The sequence below is a fragment of the Harpegnathos saltator genome, unplaced genomic scaffold (assembly GCF_003227715.2).
Source record: "Harpegnathos saltator strain DR-91 unplaced genomic scaffold, Hsal_v8.6 scaffold25, whole genome shotgun sequence".
Lineage (NCBI taxonomy): Eukaryota > Metazoa > Arthropoda > Insecta > Hymenoptera > Formicidae > Harpegnathos > Harpegnathos saltator.
In genome coordinates this window covers 557,421-578,178 of record NW_020230039.1, presented here as the reverse complement: position 1 = coordinate 578,178, position 20,758 = coordinate 557,421, and the positions used below count along the sequence as shown (strand labels likewise).

Genomic DNA, 20,758 nt, shown 5'->3' with positions numbered 1-20,758 from the left:
ATAACCTTCTGCGGTGGTCGCCACCTTGTCGTAGTGCAGAAGCTTGATGGCCAAAATGATCCAAGGTGATGGACTCGACTTGAAATCTTATGATTCCAAGTTCGAGGGTGAACCGAGGAGAGTGGCTACTAAGAGCGACCGGCCTATCCTTTTATTGATAAGGAATGGGTTATTTGGGCGACCGGGCTCATGAACATGGTTTCCCATGTATCCGGACGAGGGGAAGGAAAACCCAATGGAAAAACCCGGAAGATGAGGGCCGTAACTCTCAGGGATGTTGGGGGCTGAAGCCCTCCTAGAGTAGTTATTCGGGCGGCCGGGCTCGTAAGCATGGTTTCCCATGCACCCGGACGAGGGGAAGGCAAACCTAACGGAAAAACCCGGAGATTGGGGCCGTTATCCCATAGGGAAGTTAACGGAGAGGAGAACTCTAACAAAAAACCAGGGAGGAAGGATGGAAGGTGGGTTAGTTATAGGGTAACGGAGAGAAAACTCTGATAAAAAATCCGGGAGGCTGTGCCCGTTAGCTTAGGGATTTTGAGAGGAAACTCCAATAATAAACTGGCCGAGCGACCGGGCTCGTGAGCATGGTTTCCCATGCACCCGGACGAGGGGAAGGAAAACCCAATGAAAAAACCCGAAGGATGAGGGCCGTAACTCTCAGGGATGACGGGGGCTTTAGCCCCTCCTAGGAGGGAGGAAGGATGGAAGGTAGTTAATTTTAGAGTAACGGAGAGAAAACTCTGATAAAAAATCCGGGAGGTTGTGCCCGTTAGCTTAGGGATTTTGAGGATAGGAAACTCCAAGAACAAACCGGTCGGGCGATCGGGCTCGAGAGCATGGTTTCCCATGCCTGATCAGGGCACCGTGCTCTGACCCCTTCCCTGCGGAGGCGGGTTTGGGAGCGCGGTACTTAGGGCGTGGGGCTCCCATAATGAGCCCTGGGGCCGGGGTGTCGGGGAGGGAATGCGGGAGCAGTTCCCCTGACTCCCCCCACACTGGTCCGAACGGTAGACATCCCGCAGGAGTTTTAGTCGGTAAGAGTCCGACATAACCCTCGACCCCCCCCCCCAAGGGTCGAGGGTACCCATGATGGGTTTCTCCTGCATGAACAAAAAAAAATGGTTTCCCATGCATCCGAACGAGAGGAAGGAAACCCAATGCAAAAACCCCAGTGTTTGGACTCGATAGCCCAAGGGCAACCAAACCGGAGAGGCTACTCCGAATAAAACCGGTCGGGCGATCGGGCTCGTGCGCGTGGCTTCCCATGCATCCGAACGAGGAGAAGGATAAACCCACTGGAAAAACTAAAAGAGAAAGAAAACAACGCGGGTGTTCAGGCTCGTAAGTCCGGTTTCCAGATGGCTGAACTTGGGGGAAGGAACAACCCCGACGAACAAACCAGGGGAAGGAAGACCCTATTAAACAAACCCTGGTGATCGGACCTGTGAGCACGTAAGTGCACCCGAACGAAGGGAAGGAAAACCCAAAGGAAAAACCCGGGGAAGGAAATCCCCGATAACAAAACCCGGGATGTGGTCTCGTAAGCCCAGTAGGCCAAGTTAAGGCTGGTTGTGACTGGGCGTATGGAGTCAGGGTGTGGTAGCGTTGAGGCATGACTGTGGATCTGCCGGGACGTCCTAATGAGGACTGCCTAGTGATGGGGGCGGGCCAAGTGGTGGACCCCGGTGTGAGGAACGGGAAGCTTCGGCGCTGTCTGGCTGGGGGAGTTTTGTGGGACTCTCGCCGGACCCTGGAACCACGCCGGCACAATACAGTAGGGGAAAGGACCCCAATAAAAAACCCGGGCGATCGGGCTCGTCAGTCAGGTGGTACCAGGCATCCGAACGAGGGGAAGGAAACCCAATGGAAAAACCCGGAGAGAGAACTCCGAGAAAAAACCTGTCGTCCGAGCTCGTGAGTCTGGTTTCCCAGGCCACCGGAATAGTGAGAGGTCACGACCACTCACTGACAACCCGGGCCGATCCGACCACGGGGCGCGGCCTCTGTTAGGGGATTGAACGTTCCCCGACGGCGGGAGCATAAGAACCGACCATCCGAAGTGCCCTCGCTACTACGAAGCCGCACTGTTGAAAATCGGGATTCGTTCCCTGGCGGGGAACGTTGCTGTGGTTCGGGGCAAGGGGCGGGTGCTCGGACTCGTGAGCCTGACGGTTCAGGCATCCGATGCTAAGGGAAGGAAGAACCCTGAATAATAAACCCGGATGATGGGATCCGTTAGCCTGGTTACGGGGACGGATCCTCATTCGGGAAAAGTGGTAGGCCGAGCTGTGCCGTCTGGCCATGCTCGGAGCGAATAGAAATTCTGAATGAACTGGCTCTCCCGAGGGGAGAATGTGTGTGCTCCTGGTGTTGGATCGCCACTGGGGGCAACTCCGAAGCGCGCCAGCCAACATTTTGGAGAGACAAGCCACGGTAGCTAGCTGCCGGGCAGCTGACCCACTGCGGGCTCGGAAGCGATGGAGCGAAGCTCTCGCTGAAGAGCTGCGTGGGATGGCGGCCAGGCTGACGAACTGGGGCAGGGTGGAGCGCGGCAGTGCTGCACTACCTAACCCGGCGGAGGACGGAAGGTCTGCCCTCTCAGAAGGGCTAACCTGGAGTCTGACGCCGGGTACTCGTTGCGGTTGTCTGCGGCTGTGGAAGGGGGGAGGTTAGCCCCTCTCCAGCGGACGGCCTGCAATTAACATATTCTCTGTGGTAACAGCAGGGGGGAAGGGGGAATGGGCAAGCCTGGTGGAGGCCGGATCCCGTTCCCCTTCACAATCCTACCTCCGATATGAAGGGAGGTAGGATGGGAGGAAAGGGTCCAAGTGCCGCTCTACCTCCCAAGGCCAGCTGATCCCGTTTTGGATCAACTGGCAGTGGTGGAACCGGGCGATGCCTGGTTACCGCGCCGGGTAGGCGTGGACACAGTCGTTCTTCGGACCATAGAGTCTGAGGTGGTGGAGAAGCAATAGGGCAACTATTTCCTTCTAAACCCCAACTCTGAGACTTATCTGAAAGGCACTTCGATGGGGTTTTTAGCCGGTAAGAGTCCGGCATAACCACATGGCCCCTTCCAGGACCGGTGGAATCCATGATGGATTTTTCCCACCGTTATAAAAAAAAAAGAGTCCGACATAACCTTCCCCTCCAAGGGGCAGGGGTATCCATGAGGATTTCCCCACCGTGATAAAAAAGAAAAAAAGTGGTTGATACATCGTCCACTTATCTCGAAGTCATTTTTTTAATTTTTCGAACACCAAATAATACATTTCATTACTTTTTTTTTTTGTAATTTTACTTCAGTAAGAGTCTTACAAGGGGAGGACGCGTCAACCGGGAAACAGTTTGGAGCGAAACTTACGAAGTTAATAGTACTTAACTACCAGTAACTCATGGTAATAGCATTCGATGCAATGCCTCTTCGTTTTCGAGAAAAAACGGTCTAAAGAAAAGAGCCAACAAAGTGTACAGGTTAGAAAAAGTGATACTAGACTCTTTTGCTTTATTTAGTCTTAAGAATATATTGTTGCAATAGCGCCCTAATTTTTGTTAATTTGATGATTTTGAAATTGTCCAAAAATCAGTAAGTTAACAAAAGTCAAGGTGTGCTATTGTAACAATATATTCTTGATACTAAATAAAGCAAAGAAGTCTAGTACCACTTTTCTTCCGACAAATAGTTAGCGAGATATCGTAAGTTAAATATTGAAAAAGTGATCAAGTTTTCCTCAAATATCTCAATAAATATTAGACAAATAAAAAAATGTTTTAGACAAGTTATTTAAATTAACTAGTAGAAAAAAACAGCGTAATAAAAAATAAGGGTTCCCATTTAAAAAACGCAAGTTGACTTTCAGATGACCTTGAAAATAGAGGTCAAGGTCAAAGTCAAGGTCATCATAAGGTAGCTCACTTAAATCCCTACAACTTTTATTCAGATCATTTTTCTTGAAACTTCAATACTGAAAAGTTATTTGGGATGGGACATTAAAATGGGACACCCTGTATAATTATAATTATACTTGTCTTTAATTTGATTCACCTTTGCCAGCAGTGAATTATTTTTTCCTATTCTTATATGATTATATAATTACTCGTACGAGGTAAGTATAATTTTTTTTTGTTCCGGGGATATCAATAAGTATACGTACGCATACACGTGAATATTGACATTTATAAACGTACAGGTTGCGTGAAAAGTTCGCGGAGCGGCATCTATAAGTAAACGGTAGAGTTATAAATTGTAGTCGGTTATATAGAATCACTCTTCACATGAACCTAGGTTAGGTTAGGTTTCATTTCCATCTGTCAATTCTTTCTGTGTTTACAAACCAATTGAAGTTGACGTGTCAGTATATTTGTTTGCAATAGAAAATTTGAAACAGCGTGCAGTGATTAAGTTCTTTGTTAAAAAAGGTTTAAAAGCAATGGAAATTCATTCCGAGATGGTAAATGTGTTAGGGGAATCTGCTCCTTCAAAAACAATGGTTTGTAAATGAGCACTTGAGTTTCAACGTGGTCGTACAAGCATTGAAGATGATCCACGCAGTGGACGCCCAAAAAGCGCATCAACACCAGAAATCATTGAGCAAATACATGTTATTGTTTCTGAAGATCCAAGTGTGACTACGTGTAAAATTGCTCATACCATAGGCATTTTAGATGAACGGGTACAGTATATTTTGCATAAAGAATTATAAATGAAAAAGGTGTTTAGAAAAGTGGTGCCGCATACGTTAACAATTCAACAAAAACTCGCTCGAAAGCAAACTTCTCAGCGTCATTTGGATCGTTTTAAGAAGAATAAAACCGATTTTGTGCGTTGTTTTATAAGTATGGATGAGACTTGGATCTATCACCATGATCCTAAATTGAAACAGGAACGTTTACAGTGGACGGAAGCTGGATGTTCAGCTCCAAAGCAAACAAAGCATGAAAGATCGGCAAAAAAGGTATATTGGCATCAGTTTTTTGGGATGCTAAAGGGATTTTGTTAATTGACTATCTGGAAAAAGGTAAAACAATTAACTCTGAATATTATTGTAACCTTTTGGATCAATTAGACGCAAAAATTCGTGAGAAAAAACTTGGTTTGCAGCACAAACAAATCATTTTTCACCAAGACAACGCACCTGCTCACACAAGTGTTTTGTCAATGTCTAAATTCAATTAATTGAAACAAATTGCTTGATCATCCACCGTATTCGCCAGATTTGGCACCCAGCGACTTCTATCTATTCCGAAACCTCAAACAATTCCTCCGTGGAAAGCATTTTCTGTCGAATGAAGAAGCTATAGCAGTCGTAGAAGCATGTTTCGCAAATCTTCCAGAAACACACTTCCACGATGGAATAAAATTATTGGAGAGCCATTGGGCCAAGTGTATTGAAATTAATGGAGACTATATTGAGGAACAAATTCATTTTTAGAATTTGGTATTCTTTATTTCAGTTTCGCTCCGCGAACTTTTCACGCAACCTGTATGCTTATACAGGGTATCTGTAAAGTCCGACCCCACCCCTGGATCTCGGAAACGGCTATAAATATGGAAAAATGTTTCAGACAAAAGTTGTAGGATATTGAGGGGGACACATGATAAAAATATGGACTTGACCTTGAGTGACTTTATCAAGGCCAGGTCAATGTGATCGATGTTTTCTTAAATGGAACCTCCTATTTTTTATTACATATTCTTGTATCCCTTGTCGAGACGTTTTCAAAACTAATTATTTTTGTTTTTTGCGCAAGCCATTCCCAAAATATGAAGCTTCAAAGTTGATACACCGCCGGCATTCACATTACCAAAGGTGTACCGCGTGGAAATTGCACAGTCGGATTTACATCTCTTGTGTATACATGTGTGTGTGTGCGTGTGTGTGTGTGTGTGTGTGTCACAATAGAAATAAGGATCCCACGGTTCGTCACTCCCGTAGTATTTTTTGACTCCAAACCCTCTCCACTAATGTAAGGGGAAGGAGAAGAAGAATGATGGAGAGAGAGAAAAAGAGAGAGAGAGAGGAGAGAGAATTTTGACTGAAGAAACTCATACACACAAAATTGGTCCTTCTTAAGGCAACACACGTGCACACACAGTAGAGAGGGTTTGGAGTCAAAAAATACTACGGGAGTGACGAATCATGGTGTCCTTATTTCTACTGTGGCACGCACGCACGCACGCACGCACGCGCGCGAGGTGTAAATCCGACTGTGCAATTTCCACGCGATACACCGTGTACTCTTAACGTTATCTAGGAAGAGGAGAATGTCATGAATGTGGAGCGTCAGGTAGTTCAGTCGTTTAGAGCAGTCGCCCGGCAAAAGCTAAAGGCCCGGGTTTGATTCCCGATCTAGCGACTACCGCGCTCTCGATATTTTTCTCTCTTCGGAACGAAAATAAGGTGCAGGTCCCGTATGGCGTCCCATCGCCACCTAGTACGCCCTCCTTCTTTCATAATGGGTAATGGGAATGCCGGCGGTATGTCAACTTTGAAGCTTCATATCTTGGGAACGGCTTGGGCAAAAAACAAAAATAATTAATGTTTTGAAAACGTCTCGACAAGGGATACAAGAATATGTAATAAAAAATAGGAGGTTCCATTTAAGAAAACATCGATCACATTGACCTGGCCTTGATAAAGTCACTCAAGGTCAAGCCCATATTTTTATCATGTGTCCCCCTCAATATCCTACAACTTTTGTCTGAAACATTTTTCCATATTTATAGCCGCTTCCGAGATCCAGAAGTGGGGTCGGACTTTACAGATACCCTGTATAAGCATACGTTTATGAATGTCAATATTCACGTATATACGTACGTATACTTATTGATATCCCCGGAACAAAAAAAAATTATACTTACGTCGTACGAGTAATTATATAATCATATAAGTATACGTTTATGAATGTCAATATTCACGTGTATGCGTACGTATACTTATTGATATCCCCGGAACCAAAAAATTTATACTGACCTCATATGAGTAATTATATAATCATATAAGAATAGAGAAAAATAATTCACTGCTGACAAAGGTGAATCAAAATAAAGACAAGTATAATTATAATCATATAATTACTCGTACGAGGTAAGTATAATCCCTTTTGTTTCGGAAGTATCAATAAGTATACGTACGCATACACGTAAATATTAACATTCATAAACGTATGCTTATACATTTACATTATATGTAGAAATGACTGATAAATAGCTAAAAATGTCTGATTTTCATGATTTTTCGACTTTTATGATCGCCATTTTATTTTCCGCCATATTTATTCGTATGAAATATCTTCTACACATACTCGAATGTCATATCAAATCGAAATTTTGTAGTAAGAAAACAACAGCATTGCAAAGTGAAAAAATAAAACTTAATTTCCTGCATTTTCGAGATTTTTCACCTTTCGGTCGCCATATTGGGTCCGTCGTATTGAGAATTTACAAAACAAATTGCATAGGTTTTTAGAAGAAATAGTTAATGCACGATCCTCATTGGTTTTAGGTCTATTGCATTGCTGGATCAGGATGAGAATTTGGGCTTTTTAAAAGAAGGTACCACAAATTTCTCGTTTTCTTTATTTAAATTGCAAAATTTATTGTTAAATATGCGCTAAGTCGATTTTTGGACCATAGATTTTAAAGGAGCACACACAAAACTCCTCGGACATGTATTTTTTATAAATATTTTCGATGGATTTCATATAATTTCAGGCTTATGAAAATGCAGAGATAAACACATGCAAGTTTGACGTTAATGGGTTAACCTCTACAACTTTTGTTGAAAACATTTTTTAGTACCTCCTTTACGTTACGAATTGTTTGAGAATACTAATAAAAAATACGTATTTGGCTTTAAAATGACCTTTAAATGTCATGAGATTGCTATCATAATTTACCTATCTGAACGTAAAATTTTCCGCTCTTTTCATTTCTGAAGTCAAACATAGTGGTTCCTATTTGAAAAATCGAAGTTGACCTTCAGGTAAACTTGAAAATTGACCTCAAGGTCAAAGTCAAGGTCATCAGTGTGTGTCCTCCATTGACCCCTACAACTTTTATTTTAAACATTTTTCGCGATCTGGCTTGACGAAATATTTCCAATTATCGATTAAAATGGACTACCCTGTATATTAGCGAAAAACTAAACCAAGTGTCTTTCAATAGCAATATCTGAAGCGATCATTTTTCCACTCAAGGAGTTTTGCAAGCACCGAAACAAATGGTAGTCTGATGGTGCAAAGTTTGGAGAATATAGTAGATGAGGCAACACATCCCAACTCCAACAATTTCCAACAATTTCTCCAACAATTTTTCGTGAGTCATCGAACTTACATGTGGTCGAACGTTGTCATAATATAAGACCACTTCTTTGCGAATTATCCATTCTGGCCACTTTTCTGCTATTGCAGTTGTGGTAAGTGGTGTATAAGTGGTGCTATTTGTATATAAATGTATAAGTGATAATTGCGTGTATACTTAAGTATGTATACTGCCACTCAAAAAGGTTGGCTGGATATTTTAAAATTGAAAATAAGGTGAGGGTCCGGACGGAAAAGTTAAGCCTTCGTTCAATTTGTCGAGCTATTCACAGTACACATCTGAATTAATCGTAGTATTCCTAACTAAGAGCTCGAAAAACATCATACCCTTCCAATCCCACCAGATTGAAAGCTTCACCTGGTTTCTCTAGTGGATGTCTGCTTTTGATATGCTTTGGGTCGGTTCATCCTGTTTGCTCCCATGATCGCTTTCGCTTCACATTGACATAGGCAATCCATTTTTCATCGCCAGTAATCATGTGTTTCAGAAATGGGTCGGATTATTATCGTCTCAAATGTTGATCGCAGATGTCTATGCGTTTTATGAGGTGAACTTCTTTCAGTTCATGTAGAACAAACATCGAGTTTACTGACGTAATCAAGTTGTTTCAAATGAAGGTAAATGCTTCCGACCAATATGTTTAGTGCTTCAGCGAGCTCACGAACGGTAGAATTCGATTCGATTAGCTTCAACTAATGTCTTTATTTTATCATCATCAACCTCCGATGACCGACTTGAACAAGGTGCATCTTTCACGCTATAGTCACCATAGTAGAACAGAAATAAGCAAACTAATATTGACACTGGCGTTCTTTTAGGGCTTCATTACCATAAACTTTACACAACTTTTCATAAGCCTACACAGCATTCTTTCCTTTTCGGAAGTAATAAAGCAGAGTTAATAAAAAACACGTTTTCTTTTATTTTAAACAAAAAACAATGCGTTTTTTTAAAGTAATGTTTTAAAGCAATTTTTGTTTTATTCATATTTTTTTAAGTAAGAAAAAGAACATGTTTTAAACAAGCCAAAAAGAACAATTTTTAAATGTCTTCCTTAATAATACTCACATCAATCTCTTTGTAATCAAACATGCCAAATCACGTTTCTTATATACGTAGACTACATTTGGGAAACCCTACTGGCTTCATTAATATTATTCTCTTTTTATCGTTCATTAAATATGCAGTAAATATAAAATAAGTTCATAGCTCTGATAGGTCACTCCGCAAACACACCCATAAAACACAGAATGTAGTTACATATATTGTGTTCTGAAATTCAGTACTGAAACTGGCCATATGCGAACTGTAAATCTTTAGTACTAGTCAATTCCGGAACGCAACCGTAATATACCGAGTGGCGCTATTCTACTTTGTGCGATCTCTCTCAGCACTATCTAATATTTTATAGACAATCGTGGTACAGCGCTGTTATCGCTAGCATTCCATTCGTAGCGCTGTTTATAGTTAATGCCTCTCAATATTTTGAGTATCTTTTAGTTCCAATGTTGACAACGCTATTTACAGTTTCAACACAAATACATTATCGTATCGTTATCGTAATACGTTATCGTATCGTTTTTGCTGTCGTATCACTTTTGATTTTTCTCTTAAATTTATTATCAATCTACATATTGCAACTCAACACGAGGTAAGTGACAATAACGAAAATATATAGAATGTTGTTACTGTTAGGTTAGGTTTATAATTTTACTTTATACTCATACTATCTACTGTTATAATTATAATTTGTCACTTTCAATATATTACACTCTCGATCACGTTGTTTCAGTTCTTAAAAAATACAAAATGACGGGAAGGAAGAAGGATCCAGTATGGTATAATTTCATTGAAATTAAAGGACACAAGTCTGTTAAAACAAAATGTAAAAAATGCGATATAATTATGGTAGGATTGGTCAGTAGAATGAAGAAGTACGTGAAAAAGTGCAATCCCAAATTTCCTAATGTTGAGGAAGACAATATTTCTGATAACAGCAGTATTCGTTCTCGATATCCGTCTTGTTCAAGTTAATATACATAAATATATTTATTATTGAAACATTAAAAATGGACTACGTATATAATAATTTTCACCTAATTTTAGATTTTTCTTTTTTGAAACAAAAGAAAGATTGTATTTTTATTACATGTTCAATTAAATTTTCTGTAAAATATAAAGTTTCTGACTTTTGAATATTTTGTTTACAGCGACAGATATAGTCACTCATCCTTTATCAACATCAACATTCACAGCATCCATACCAACACAAGCCAAATTAAAGTCACTAGATATGGAACCATTTATAACTAGGACATCTATTGCAACCAAGAAAAAATTTGACGTGCAGGTAGCAAGATATATTTATGCTACAAATTCGGACAAATTTTAGACATGTGGAACACACGGAATTTATAAAATTAATAAATTTATTACATCCTGGCTATAAACCATCTTCAAGACTTCAAATCGCAAATGAACTGATGAAGTATTTAACCCAGAGCTTAGCTAAAATAAAAGACTGTTTAAATAGAAAGACTGTTTGTATGGCTCAAGATGGATGGAGCAACATTCACAATGAATCTATAGTATGTATATCAGTGACAGATATAATCGACGAAACTATGCATTTATGTGATACTGTTGATACCGAACTTTAAAGAGTCTAATCTTAATTGTGTTCTGCAGCGTTTCGAAATAGCAATGACACCTACATATTATTTAGCAAATTTGCTAGATCATCGATCTAGAGGACTTCAGTTAAGTCAAGAATAATTAGATAAAGCCATGGAATATGTCAATTCGTATCATCCTGCAGCCATGTTTGACGTTATGTGTTACCGAGCACAAACCTCTCCATTTAAAAATTATCTTTTTCCTGGGGAATCCAATGAATAAATTAAAAATGTAAAACCGATAACATGATGACTTGCACTAAAAAATAATGTCAATACTGTAACGTTCGACTTGGTAACGCAACTTCATACAGCAATTGCTTCTTCTCCTAGCATAGAAAGGCTTTTCTCAGCTTTTAGTTCAGTGCATACAAAACTTAGAAACAGATTAGAAAAAACTTCAAAATTAGTAACAGTTTTAAAAGCACTTAACAAAAAAGTGAAGTTGACCAAACTGAACATGAGATTAAGACTGAGTAATTTCATCTCTTAACAAGTTCTTTGTTACAAGAAAAAGTTGATATTTTATATTGAGTTATAAAAACTAAAAAATATTTTATTTTGAGTTATTAAAAAGTAAGCATTAAAAATACTAATATGCATTGTTATTTTATCCTATTTGTATGTTCGAGTTAATGATCTAAAAATAAATATATTGATAAACACCTCTTCTTACAGTTTTTCTCCAAATAATTATATTTTAATTGTGGCGTTTTAAACAATAGTTTAAAACTGTTTAAAACAAAAGTTTATAGTGTCTACTGTTTTAAACATGTTTTAAATAGTCTGTTTTAAACACGTTGTTTAAAACATAACAACCCTGTAATAAAATAAAACTTGGTGAAAATACTCGTATTGACTCTCCATGTCCAAAACGTTAGAAAAAATAATTGTTAATTTATTCGCACACTTTTTTCCTTGATAGAGGCTATAAGTATTAGCTGTCAAACGCGCATAGACTCATGAATTTATAGTTGCGTTCAATATATTAAATATACAACTAAAGCCATCTATCGGAAATAAACGCAATGACTTTTTAAACAATCTATATAAATGTGAAGCGCAATAGATATGTAGTGTAAAGTGCGGAAATAGTATAAAAGAAAATAGAGGTATCATACAGGAAAGATACAAAAAATACTGGAGTATAGTACGAAAAGTTTGTGAAATATATACGAAATAATGCGAAGAGAGAAGAGGGAGAAAATGAGGGAGGAGGGAGAAAGAAGTGATAGTGGGCAGAAAGAGAGAGAAGAGAGGAGAGAGAGGAAAGGGAATAAGGGGAGAAAAGGAGTGGGAGGGTGAGGAGAGTGAGGGCGGAAGAAATGTAATGCGGGATGAATGTGGTAAATATAGATGTGATAAAGAAAGTGGTGCAAGAAAGCAAAATGGATACGAGAAAGGAAAATTTCCCGGAAATATGGCATAGATACAAAAAGAATGTGGGAAACTTACGGGAAATGCGCGAAAGTAGCGTAAAATATATGCAAAATATGTGCTGAACGAAAAGTGCTGATGTAGAATGGAATAATTCTGACAAAGTAAAGAAAAAGTATCGGAATAGTCCAAGAAAAATACAAATAGTGAATGAATGTGATGTGAAAGAATACAGAAAAATGTCGAAGTGCTACGGAAAAGATATAGTCTATAGATGCGCTGCAAAAAAGTATGGTAATAATGCAGAAAGAATATGGGAAATATATGGATTATATGCAAAAAGTATGCCGATTTAACGCGAGATAAATATCCATCACAGCTGATTTACTCATTCCATGGGATACCCAATTTCACTAACGATATCGCCTATCAAAAAAGTAATGTCAATTTATAAAAAAAAAAAAATTCGCTAAATCTAGATACTTTCTCCAAAAAGCAATTGTATCTCTTGTACACCCTTATCTTTTCATGAAGTCAATTTATTTAAAAGTCAAAGTGATTTATATTTCGAAAAACATTATCATTCTTGCAAAAGTTACATAATAAACAAAATAAACGACAACTAAAAGCTAATAATCAGGATCATAACTTTGATAACATATGGCATGGTCATTAATTCTTGAAAGCTAACTTTATTAGAATATTTACGTCAAATAATTCTGATAACGCCTTGTAACTTTTATCCACTACCTTTTGTGTGACATTTTATTTTGCTGAAAATATAAGTGAAAAGATAAAATATCCTATAAAACTATTTTATATTTATTCCATATATAAAAACTTATAATTAATCTATGTTATTGTAATATGGAATTGTAATATGTAATATGTAATATGGTAAAATGGAATTTATTCCATATTCTAAAGATCTATACTTGATTGTATTAATAACATCCGATGCACTTGCACACAATTTTCATTAAAAATCTTCTATAGACTTCATTGACTTTTTTCCATTTTACTTAATAGCATGATATTAACAAAACTAGAACATTAAATATAGCTATCAGTTCAATATAAAATATGTATAACATAAATAAACTTATTTCAAGCATTAGATGTATATGAATTTTTTTTCCGCGTTCAATCTTTATAAAAATATATATTTCCAAAGAACTAAATATATTTCAAGAAATTAAATATAATACAAGCACAATACATATTAAATACAATTCAAATACATTATAATTTTGTATATTTATTCTAAAAATTAAAAATCAATATAGCTACTAATAATAATTAATAATAATAATAATAATAATTAATTGATCTATGCTAGAAAAAGAAAGCAGTGAAAGAAGTGCAGCGGATATAATTATTACATCGAATGCATGGCACATCTGTATAAAATTGGTTTTGTTAACTGTATCAAACAAAATAGAAGTTTATTCCTATTAGTATAAAAATATAAAATACTATATAAAAAACAAAAAAACTAAAAATATTTGAACTTATTATTATAAATTTATTTTATAAATTTTACTGCATAAATAAATAAGAGGAAATTATAGATTCTGTGATTTATTATTTATTTTAATTTTCGCAATTTATTAATGTGTTGTAACAAGATGAGAGGGAAATGTTTTATTGTAAAAATTGTATGGAAAAATTTTCAATAAAATTAAAGATAAGCAATACAACTTTATAATTTTGAAATACTAATAATTTTTACCGCAATTATATCGTGACATAGTCAGATAATATTGATCAGATAATACAAAAGGAATTTAAAATTCGCTAAATATTTCACATATAGAATTTTTAATAAATTTCTATGTTAAAAAGACGTCAGCTGTAAATAACTGAAAATCTGCAAAAGGTTTTATTTCGCGTTATGTTTAAAAATAATAATAATTTGATATTTGACTATTTCAGGATGCAAAAAAATATTAGATTTGTTGTTTTGAGAAAGCTACGTTTTTCTGTAAAATTGTTTCTAATTTTGTGAATATTTTCATTTTCTTTATCGAAGAGAATGGTAACTGATTGAGATATCTTTTGATAAATATTAATATAGATGAGTAATGGTAGTGACCAGAATAGTGTTTGATCAATTAGAAGTGAGAAAAAAGAAAGGAAAAGACAGAAGTGAGTGAAGAAACACAAAAAATTAACTAATTAAAAGAAATGATTAAAAAATAATAATTTAAAGCTGTAGAAACTATGTCGTCTTTGGAATAAATCACTAAAATCTTGTGAATTTTGCAACTTATCATTATTTATCGTAATTTTCGTAGTTTAATATATGTAAGCAGCAAAAGATAAAAAAAGTAAAGTTTTGGTAAATTTATACAAGATCACATCGAAAAACAATTCCGATAAATTCGACTTTTATACGTATACGTATACGAATGTTAAATAATAAGTTCTCGGCCTTATACAGAGATAACATTCAAACTTCATTCTCTATTATTTCTGAAATGCATTTACATTTCGTTGACTTAATATTATATTTAATAACTGGATGCCAATATATTATTACATCCTTCCATATTTTCATTTTAAATTAATCAAAATAAGATTCAAAGATAAAATTGTTTTTAACTTGAAAATCAAACAGTTATGTATCTCTATGTAAATATAAATGTCTTTAGATTTATCATACAACAAACCATTAAATTTTATTTTTATGTTACATATTTAATACAATTAATAAAACGTTTATATAATTTTCTAAGTAAACGTACTTAATGAATTTCATAAGTTTATTTACGAGTAATATTCCTCATGTTTATAAATTTGATGCTTCTAGACTTATAACAAAAAGTATTTTTCCAAATTCAAATAAATATAAAGATATTTTTATAACTTTTAATTTTAAAAGCAATTTTTATAATTTACATCTTTATTTTAATAATAGAAAGTTGTGTTGTCCAATTTAAACAAAGAAAAATGTTTAAAAAGGTTTAAGAAAGTCGAAAATATAGAGATTATGAATATATTAATATTTTGGTTTTTAATATGCATAGTTATACTTTAATATGCATAGTATAACCTCAGACTAATCTCTAAAATAATTTAGTGTCTACAGGCCGTTAAGTAAACGAAATAATTTTAACGAATTTGCTCTTTCATTATTAACAATAAAAAAACTGGGCTATTCAATTTAAATAAGATAAGATAAACTGCCAAGTCTATACCTCGCTCTGGACGTTCAAAGATGTCAACAATAAATCAAGAAATGATTCAAAAAATATAAGATATATTGTTGTGAGACAGTCTATTAATGTTGAAAAAATAACACATAATAAACAGTTTAAACGAAAATACGCGCCATCTTACATGAACATTCGAGCACAATTATTCGCATATGTGTCCTATAATAATATATGAATAAAATGTACATATTAACAATAAGTGCTATTAACAGTGAAACAATAAACTTATCTTTTGAAAGATCCTCCAAAGACATATTGTCCGCTGGTTTTGTCTTCATTAACCGGAATATGTTTTATAATAAGAATTTTGAGGAGTATTTTGCACCTATTAGAGGTTCAGCAAAAAATTACCAGCGATAAAATTTTCTGTTTCTCATAGAATATGAATTTGCAATAAAAAATAGCAGTTCCTATAAAAAGAAAATCAACGTGGGTCTTCTAGGCCCAAAATCTAAACTCATCTAATAACCCTTCAAATTCCACAACTTTTATTTAAAACATTTTATTTTTCTTTTTTTCATTTTAATTTTCTTTTTTTCAAAAATATATCGTTTTCAAGATATTTCGATGTCTAATGGCGTATTCGAATGAACGGACTTTAACTCAGGATCGATTAATTCAAGATCTTGAGTCGAACATGTACAGGTAAACTTTGTGATTGATTAGTAGAGGCTTGTGATATCATTAATCGACCCTGGGTTAAAACCATAGACTTATATAGATAGACTGCGCATCCTTACGCTGCACTGAAAACTACATTAGAGAATAGAGCTATTGCATGTGTGAGGCTCTCTCTCTCTCTCGGTCTGTATCAAGAGAGGGAAGAAAACGACACAAGGAGAAAGATAATGTCGAGTGCGGTCCAGCAACCGTTACGAATGTTTCGAAGCGTTTTTCTGTCCTATTCTATTTTTTGGATAAGTCGTAACAGTGATTAAAGCAACCAGAGTTTAAATCTAGCAAGGACAATTAATTTGCGAACCATAACCTTTGTACAACTGTCCTCTTATTCTCCTCTTCGACTTCCACACCAAGACACATGTTAAACAGAGACATACTCAGCTATCGCTCCTCTCATTTTAATATTGTCTTCAAGTTCTCTCATGGGACGCATAGTCTATCTGTATAAGTCTATGGTTAAAACCCATTCGCTCGAATATGCCATAAGTTAAAATTGGACATCCCATAGATGGAGCCAGCCTAAGTTCGGTTAGGTTAGGGTTTTTCTAAAGCAAAGATTAAGGTTGCCAGATTTTCTTTTCCGGGAAAGATTGTCCTTTCTAGCAAAAATTTATCAAAATTATTATGCCCTGCCAAAGACATTATCCTTCCTTACCGCATTGAAGTTTTATTTCTGCTTATGTACTACTTGCAGATGTACTATCATAGTGACTTAGCATAATCATTATCTAGTAATATTTTCATCAGTGAAATTTATGAATATATACATGTGAAATACATGTATGAAATATATAGGACATCTCTAAAATCTGATTTCACTCCTGGATTTCGCAAACGGCTTTAAATATGGAAGAATGTTTCAGACAAAAGTTGTATAGTTTCAAAGGGGACATATAACAACTATACCATTTTGTTTACAGATGGCGCCACTTTCGAGATATTCATTGATCATTACTTTTCTTAAACAAAAACTCTAATTTTTTATTATATATTTTCTTACTAATTAACTTTAACAACTTTTGTTTGAAACATTTCTTTATTGCCTAATATTTTTTAAGATGTTTATGGGAAACTTGGTAATTTTTTTAATATTTAATTTATGATATCTCGCTAACTATTTGTCGAAAGAAAAAATAATACTAGACTTTCTTACTCTATTTGATCTCAAGAATATATTGTTACAATAGTGCCCTAACTTTTGTTAATTTATCGATTTTTGGAAATTTCAAAATTATCAAATTGTAATATCTATACGTGATTCAATTAACTACAGTGCTGTCAATAATGTTAAATCGTGCGGTAAAGTATTACTTACTTATGTACACCCTATATATGCAGTTGAAAATTAACGTTTGGAAAGACGACAGACATATTCTGCCGGACAAACTTTTATTTGCTCATAAAAATTTTCGGCCTTCTCTATCTTCCCTACCAACTTAAAACCATCACATATACTTCCCGTAATGCGTAATAGTAAAGTTTCAATCGCGTTGCTCGTTTCAAACGGTTACGGTTATGGACAATCGAATCGATTGTCCGAACTTTACTGTCACATCTTATGAACATGATTGGTCGAACTTTACTGTCACCGTCTTATGGAAAGTGTTTGATGACCTTTACAAGTCTGGCAACTTTAATAAAAAGAAATAAAAAACAAGAAAAAACAACAAAGAGAAACAGAAAAAATAAACAAGAAAGAAATGATGCTTTTAACCTGCTTACACGTAGAAATTGTATTGTAGATTAATTTTTTTCCTGAAAAATTTTAAGATTTTACTTACGTCAGAACAATATATAATTTCATAGTTTTAAACTATTATTTTTAATTGCAAGTCAAAATAAAGCTCTTGGCAAATTTTTGATCACATTGCAGGTAATGACTACAATATAGAAATATACAAAAATATTATTTAATTCTGAATTGTAAATTTAATGTGGATAAGTATTAAGTACACAAACATTAAAAAGAGGCGGGAGAAGCTACTTAGGGTGCGTTCTTTTCACGCATTTGCGCGCATTTATCTATAGTTTATGTCACGTATACTATAAAAAATGCGCGCATATGCGTGAAACGGAACGCACCCTTAGGCCTGGAACACAATACGTCGTATGTCGGAGTCAGATGTCGGAACGCAATTCATAGTTCAATGAGAAAAACGCACTACCGGAAAACAAACTCTCTTATTGGACCATCAACTGAGTTGCGACATCCGACTCCAACATACGACGTATTGTATTCCAGGTCTTAACTGGATGAAAACCATATTGATATGACGATGATAAAGTAGGAATCTACGATCAACTATGAAACTTAGTTTTCTGCTATACCGACTTATACAGATGTACCACTAACGAATGTCATTTGCAGGCTTTCATACATAACATATCATACACACATATACATATGCAATATCATCATTCCTTATATACTTGAAATATGCTATATGTAAAGCCTATTAAATAATATTACCTTATTACTTTTGTTTTATCTGATCTCTGCAGTTAATAATATAACTTAAAAGAAATACAAATTACTAATCCTGTTAGACATAAAATCTGGAATAAATTCTCTTTTTTCCTTTTATATAATATATCTCATGATTATTTTAAGTGATTGAATAAGGAACAGATAATATTTAAGGACAGGTTGTTCCAATTCCTTGGTAAGTTAATTGATAGTTAAATCATATGTCTATGATTAAATCAAAGGAAAAACAAAGATAAACATACAATTTAACTATCAATTAACTTACCAAGAGATTGGAATAACCGGTCCTAAGCTCTATATATTCTTACATATGACTCGCTAGTAAATCTATTAAGATGCTCAACATAAAATATAAATAACAATTTAAACAGTATATACTATTGAATATAACTATAAAAAATATTTGTATATATATGAAAGTACTTACTATTTGACCTATATGGGTCTTCGTATGGATGGCATCTACAGGTCTCTCATATATTACAACTCGAGCCATGTTACTTGTAGTATCCTTACTGATCCTATAATATTAAACAATAAAGCATTTTTCTAAAACTTGTCAAACACATATATGTTAACATATATATTAGCTATGAATTAATTTTATAGAAATGTTTGTCATTTCACAATGACAACTGTCTACGTTGATATAAATGCAAAGAAATATACAGATGTAACATTCAGATAATACACAATATACAGATAAAATGTATGAAGAGAAGCAATTTTGGTACATATACATGTTGTAAATAGATATTGATAATATATCAAATCTCAATAAGATGGGTGTAAGTTTTATTATGATGCAATGTTTCCACCAATATTTAAGATTATGTTTAGAGTAAAGAGAACCATATCTCTGTTATCAAGTATCTCTAAGTATGCAACATAGAATATAATATACTGACATATTAACCTCATATCAGAATAACAAAACTTTGCAACATCATACCTGAACGTAAACGTGTAAAAAACATTGAAAGAAAGAATATCACACCCACGTTGTTTTAAAATCACTAATTGCACTATAGTTAAGCTTTTTAAGCGGTATGATGGTATAGCGTTGCTTTGTCAATATGAACACAAAACATAGGTTAACTGAGTCACCAAGTGCGCAATTCACAATTAACTTGAGAACGTAAGTACACCGCGCTCAACACGAAGCACAGTCGCCAAATAAAAGCCGTTGCACAAGATGGCGGCGATATTAACAGCATGCGCACTACGCGGGCCGTTACGTGTGCCCAAGCTGCGATCGGAATGTGCTCGTGCGACTATGTGGGGGGATAGTCCTATGTTTTCAGTACATATCCACTCATAGTTTAGATAAAGATTGAAAAACTCGATATGTATACCGCAATGTTTTAAAGTCTAGCTTTATATATTTGTATTATTATTCTGAGTCCTCATCACATTATAATAATATATTTCTCATTACGTACATATAAGATCAAATAATATTGCAACATCGGAATGTTCAGATAATAATAAGAAATAATAATAAGTATATAAAGAATATTACCTTAAGAAAAAAGGAAGATAATATAACAGGATAGCTCACCAAGTTCTTCTTACCAAAGACGATAGTCAACTGGTCGTGCCTTTTTGTCAGAACCTATTTATAGTTTCGCCCGATGTGGCAACGTTGCATTTACATTACATCCTGTGTGAAACCCCCCCCTTCGTCATAATTTTCACTACTACACCTACATAGTTTTGTGCACTGCTGATCATGCGTACAAAACCAGAAATGAAAAGCTAGGTTACAACTTTTCCGACTGAAGGTTTGAATCATTCTAGAAATGATTAATAATTTCATAAAATTTGTCGTTTTTAGAATTAAAATCCTTATTTAATAGAATTGTGTATATATATTGTGCTTTCGTTTTTACTATCATCATTGTCCATTAAATTATAATCATATTGGAATGACAACACCTTTGTCTTCGAGCGACCAAAAATGTATTAGCGAGATGGTAAAACAGGAACCGTT

The 20,758-nt window shown here is 35.3% G+C and overlaps 1 protein-coding gene across 2 annotated transcripts in view; it reads right to left on the bottom strand.

The window, feature by feature from the left end:
* Positions 1-20,365, bottom strand: part of LOC105191799 (zinc finger protein 423) — a 33,639-nt gene extending 13,274 nt beyond the window's left edge. Inside the window, exons 1-2 of one of the 2 annotated variants that reach the window (XM_011155454.3) lie at positions 20,288-20,365; positions 19,193-19,286 (exon numbers count right to left, since the gene is read on the bottom strand). In XM_011155454.3, coding sequence (XP_011153756.1) covers positions 19,193-19,261 — 69 coding nt within the window. In that variant the 5' untranslated portion in view covers positions 19,262-19,286; positions 20,288-20,365. Of the gene's footprint in view, positions 1-19,192; positions 19,287-19,717; positions 20,030-20,287 lie in introns of those variants that run through there. The other variant, XM_011155453.3, reaches the window with a different exon arrangement.
* Between the last annotated feature and the right edge of the window lie 393 nt (positions 20,366-20,758).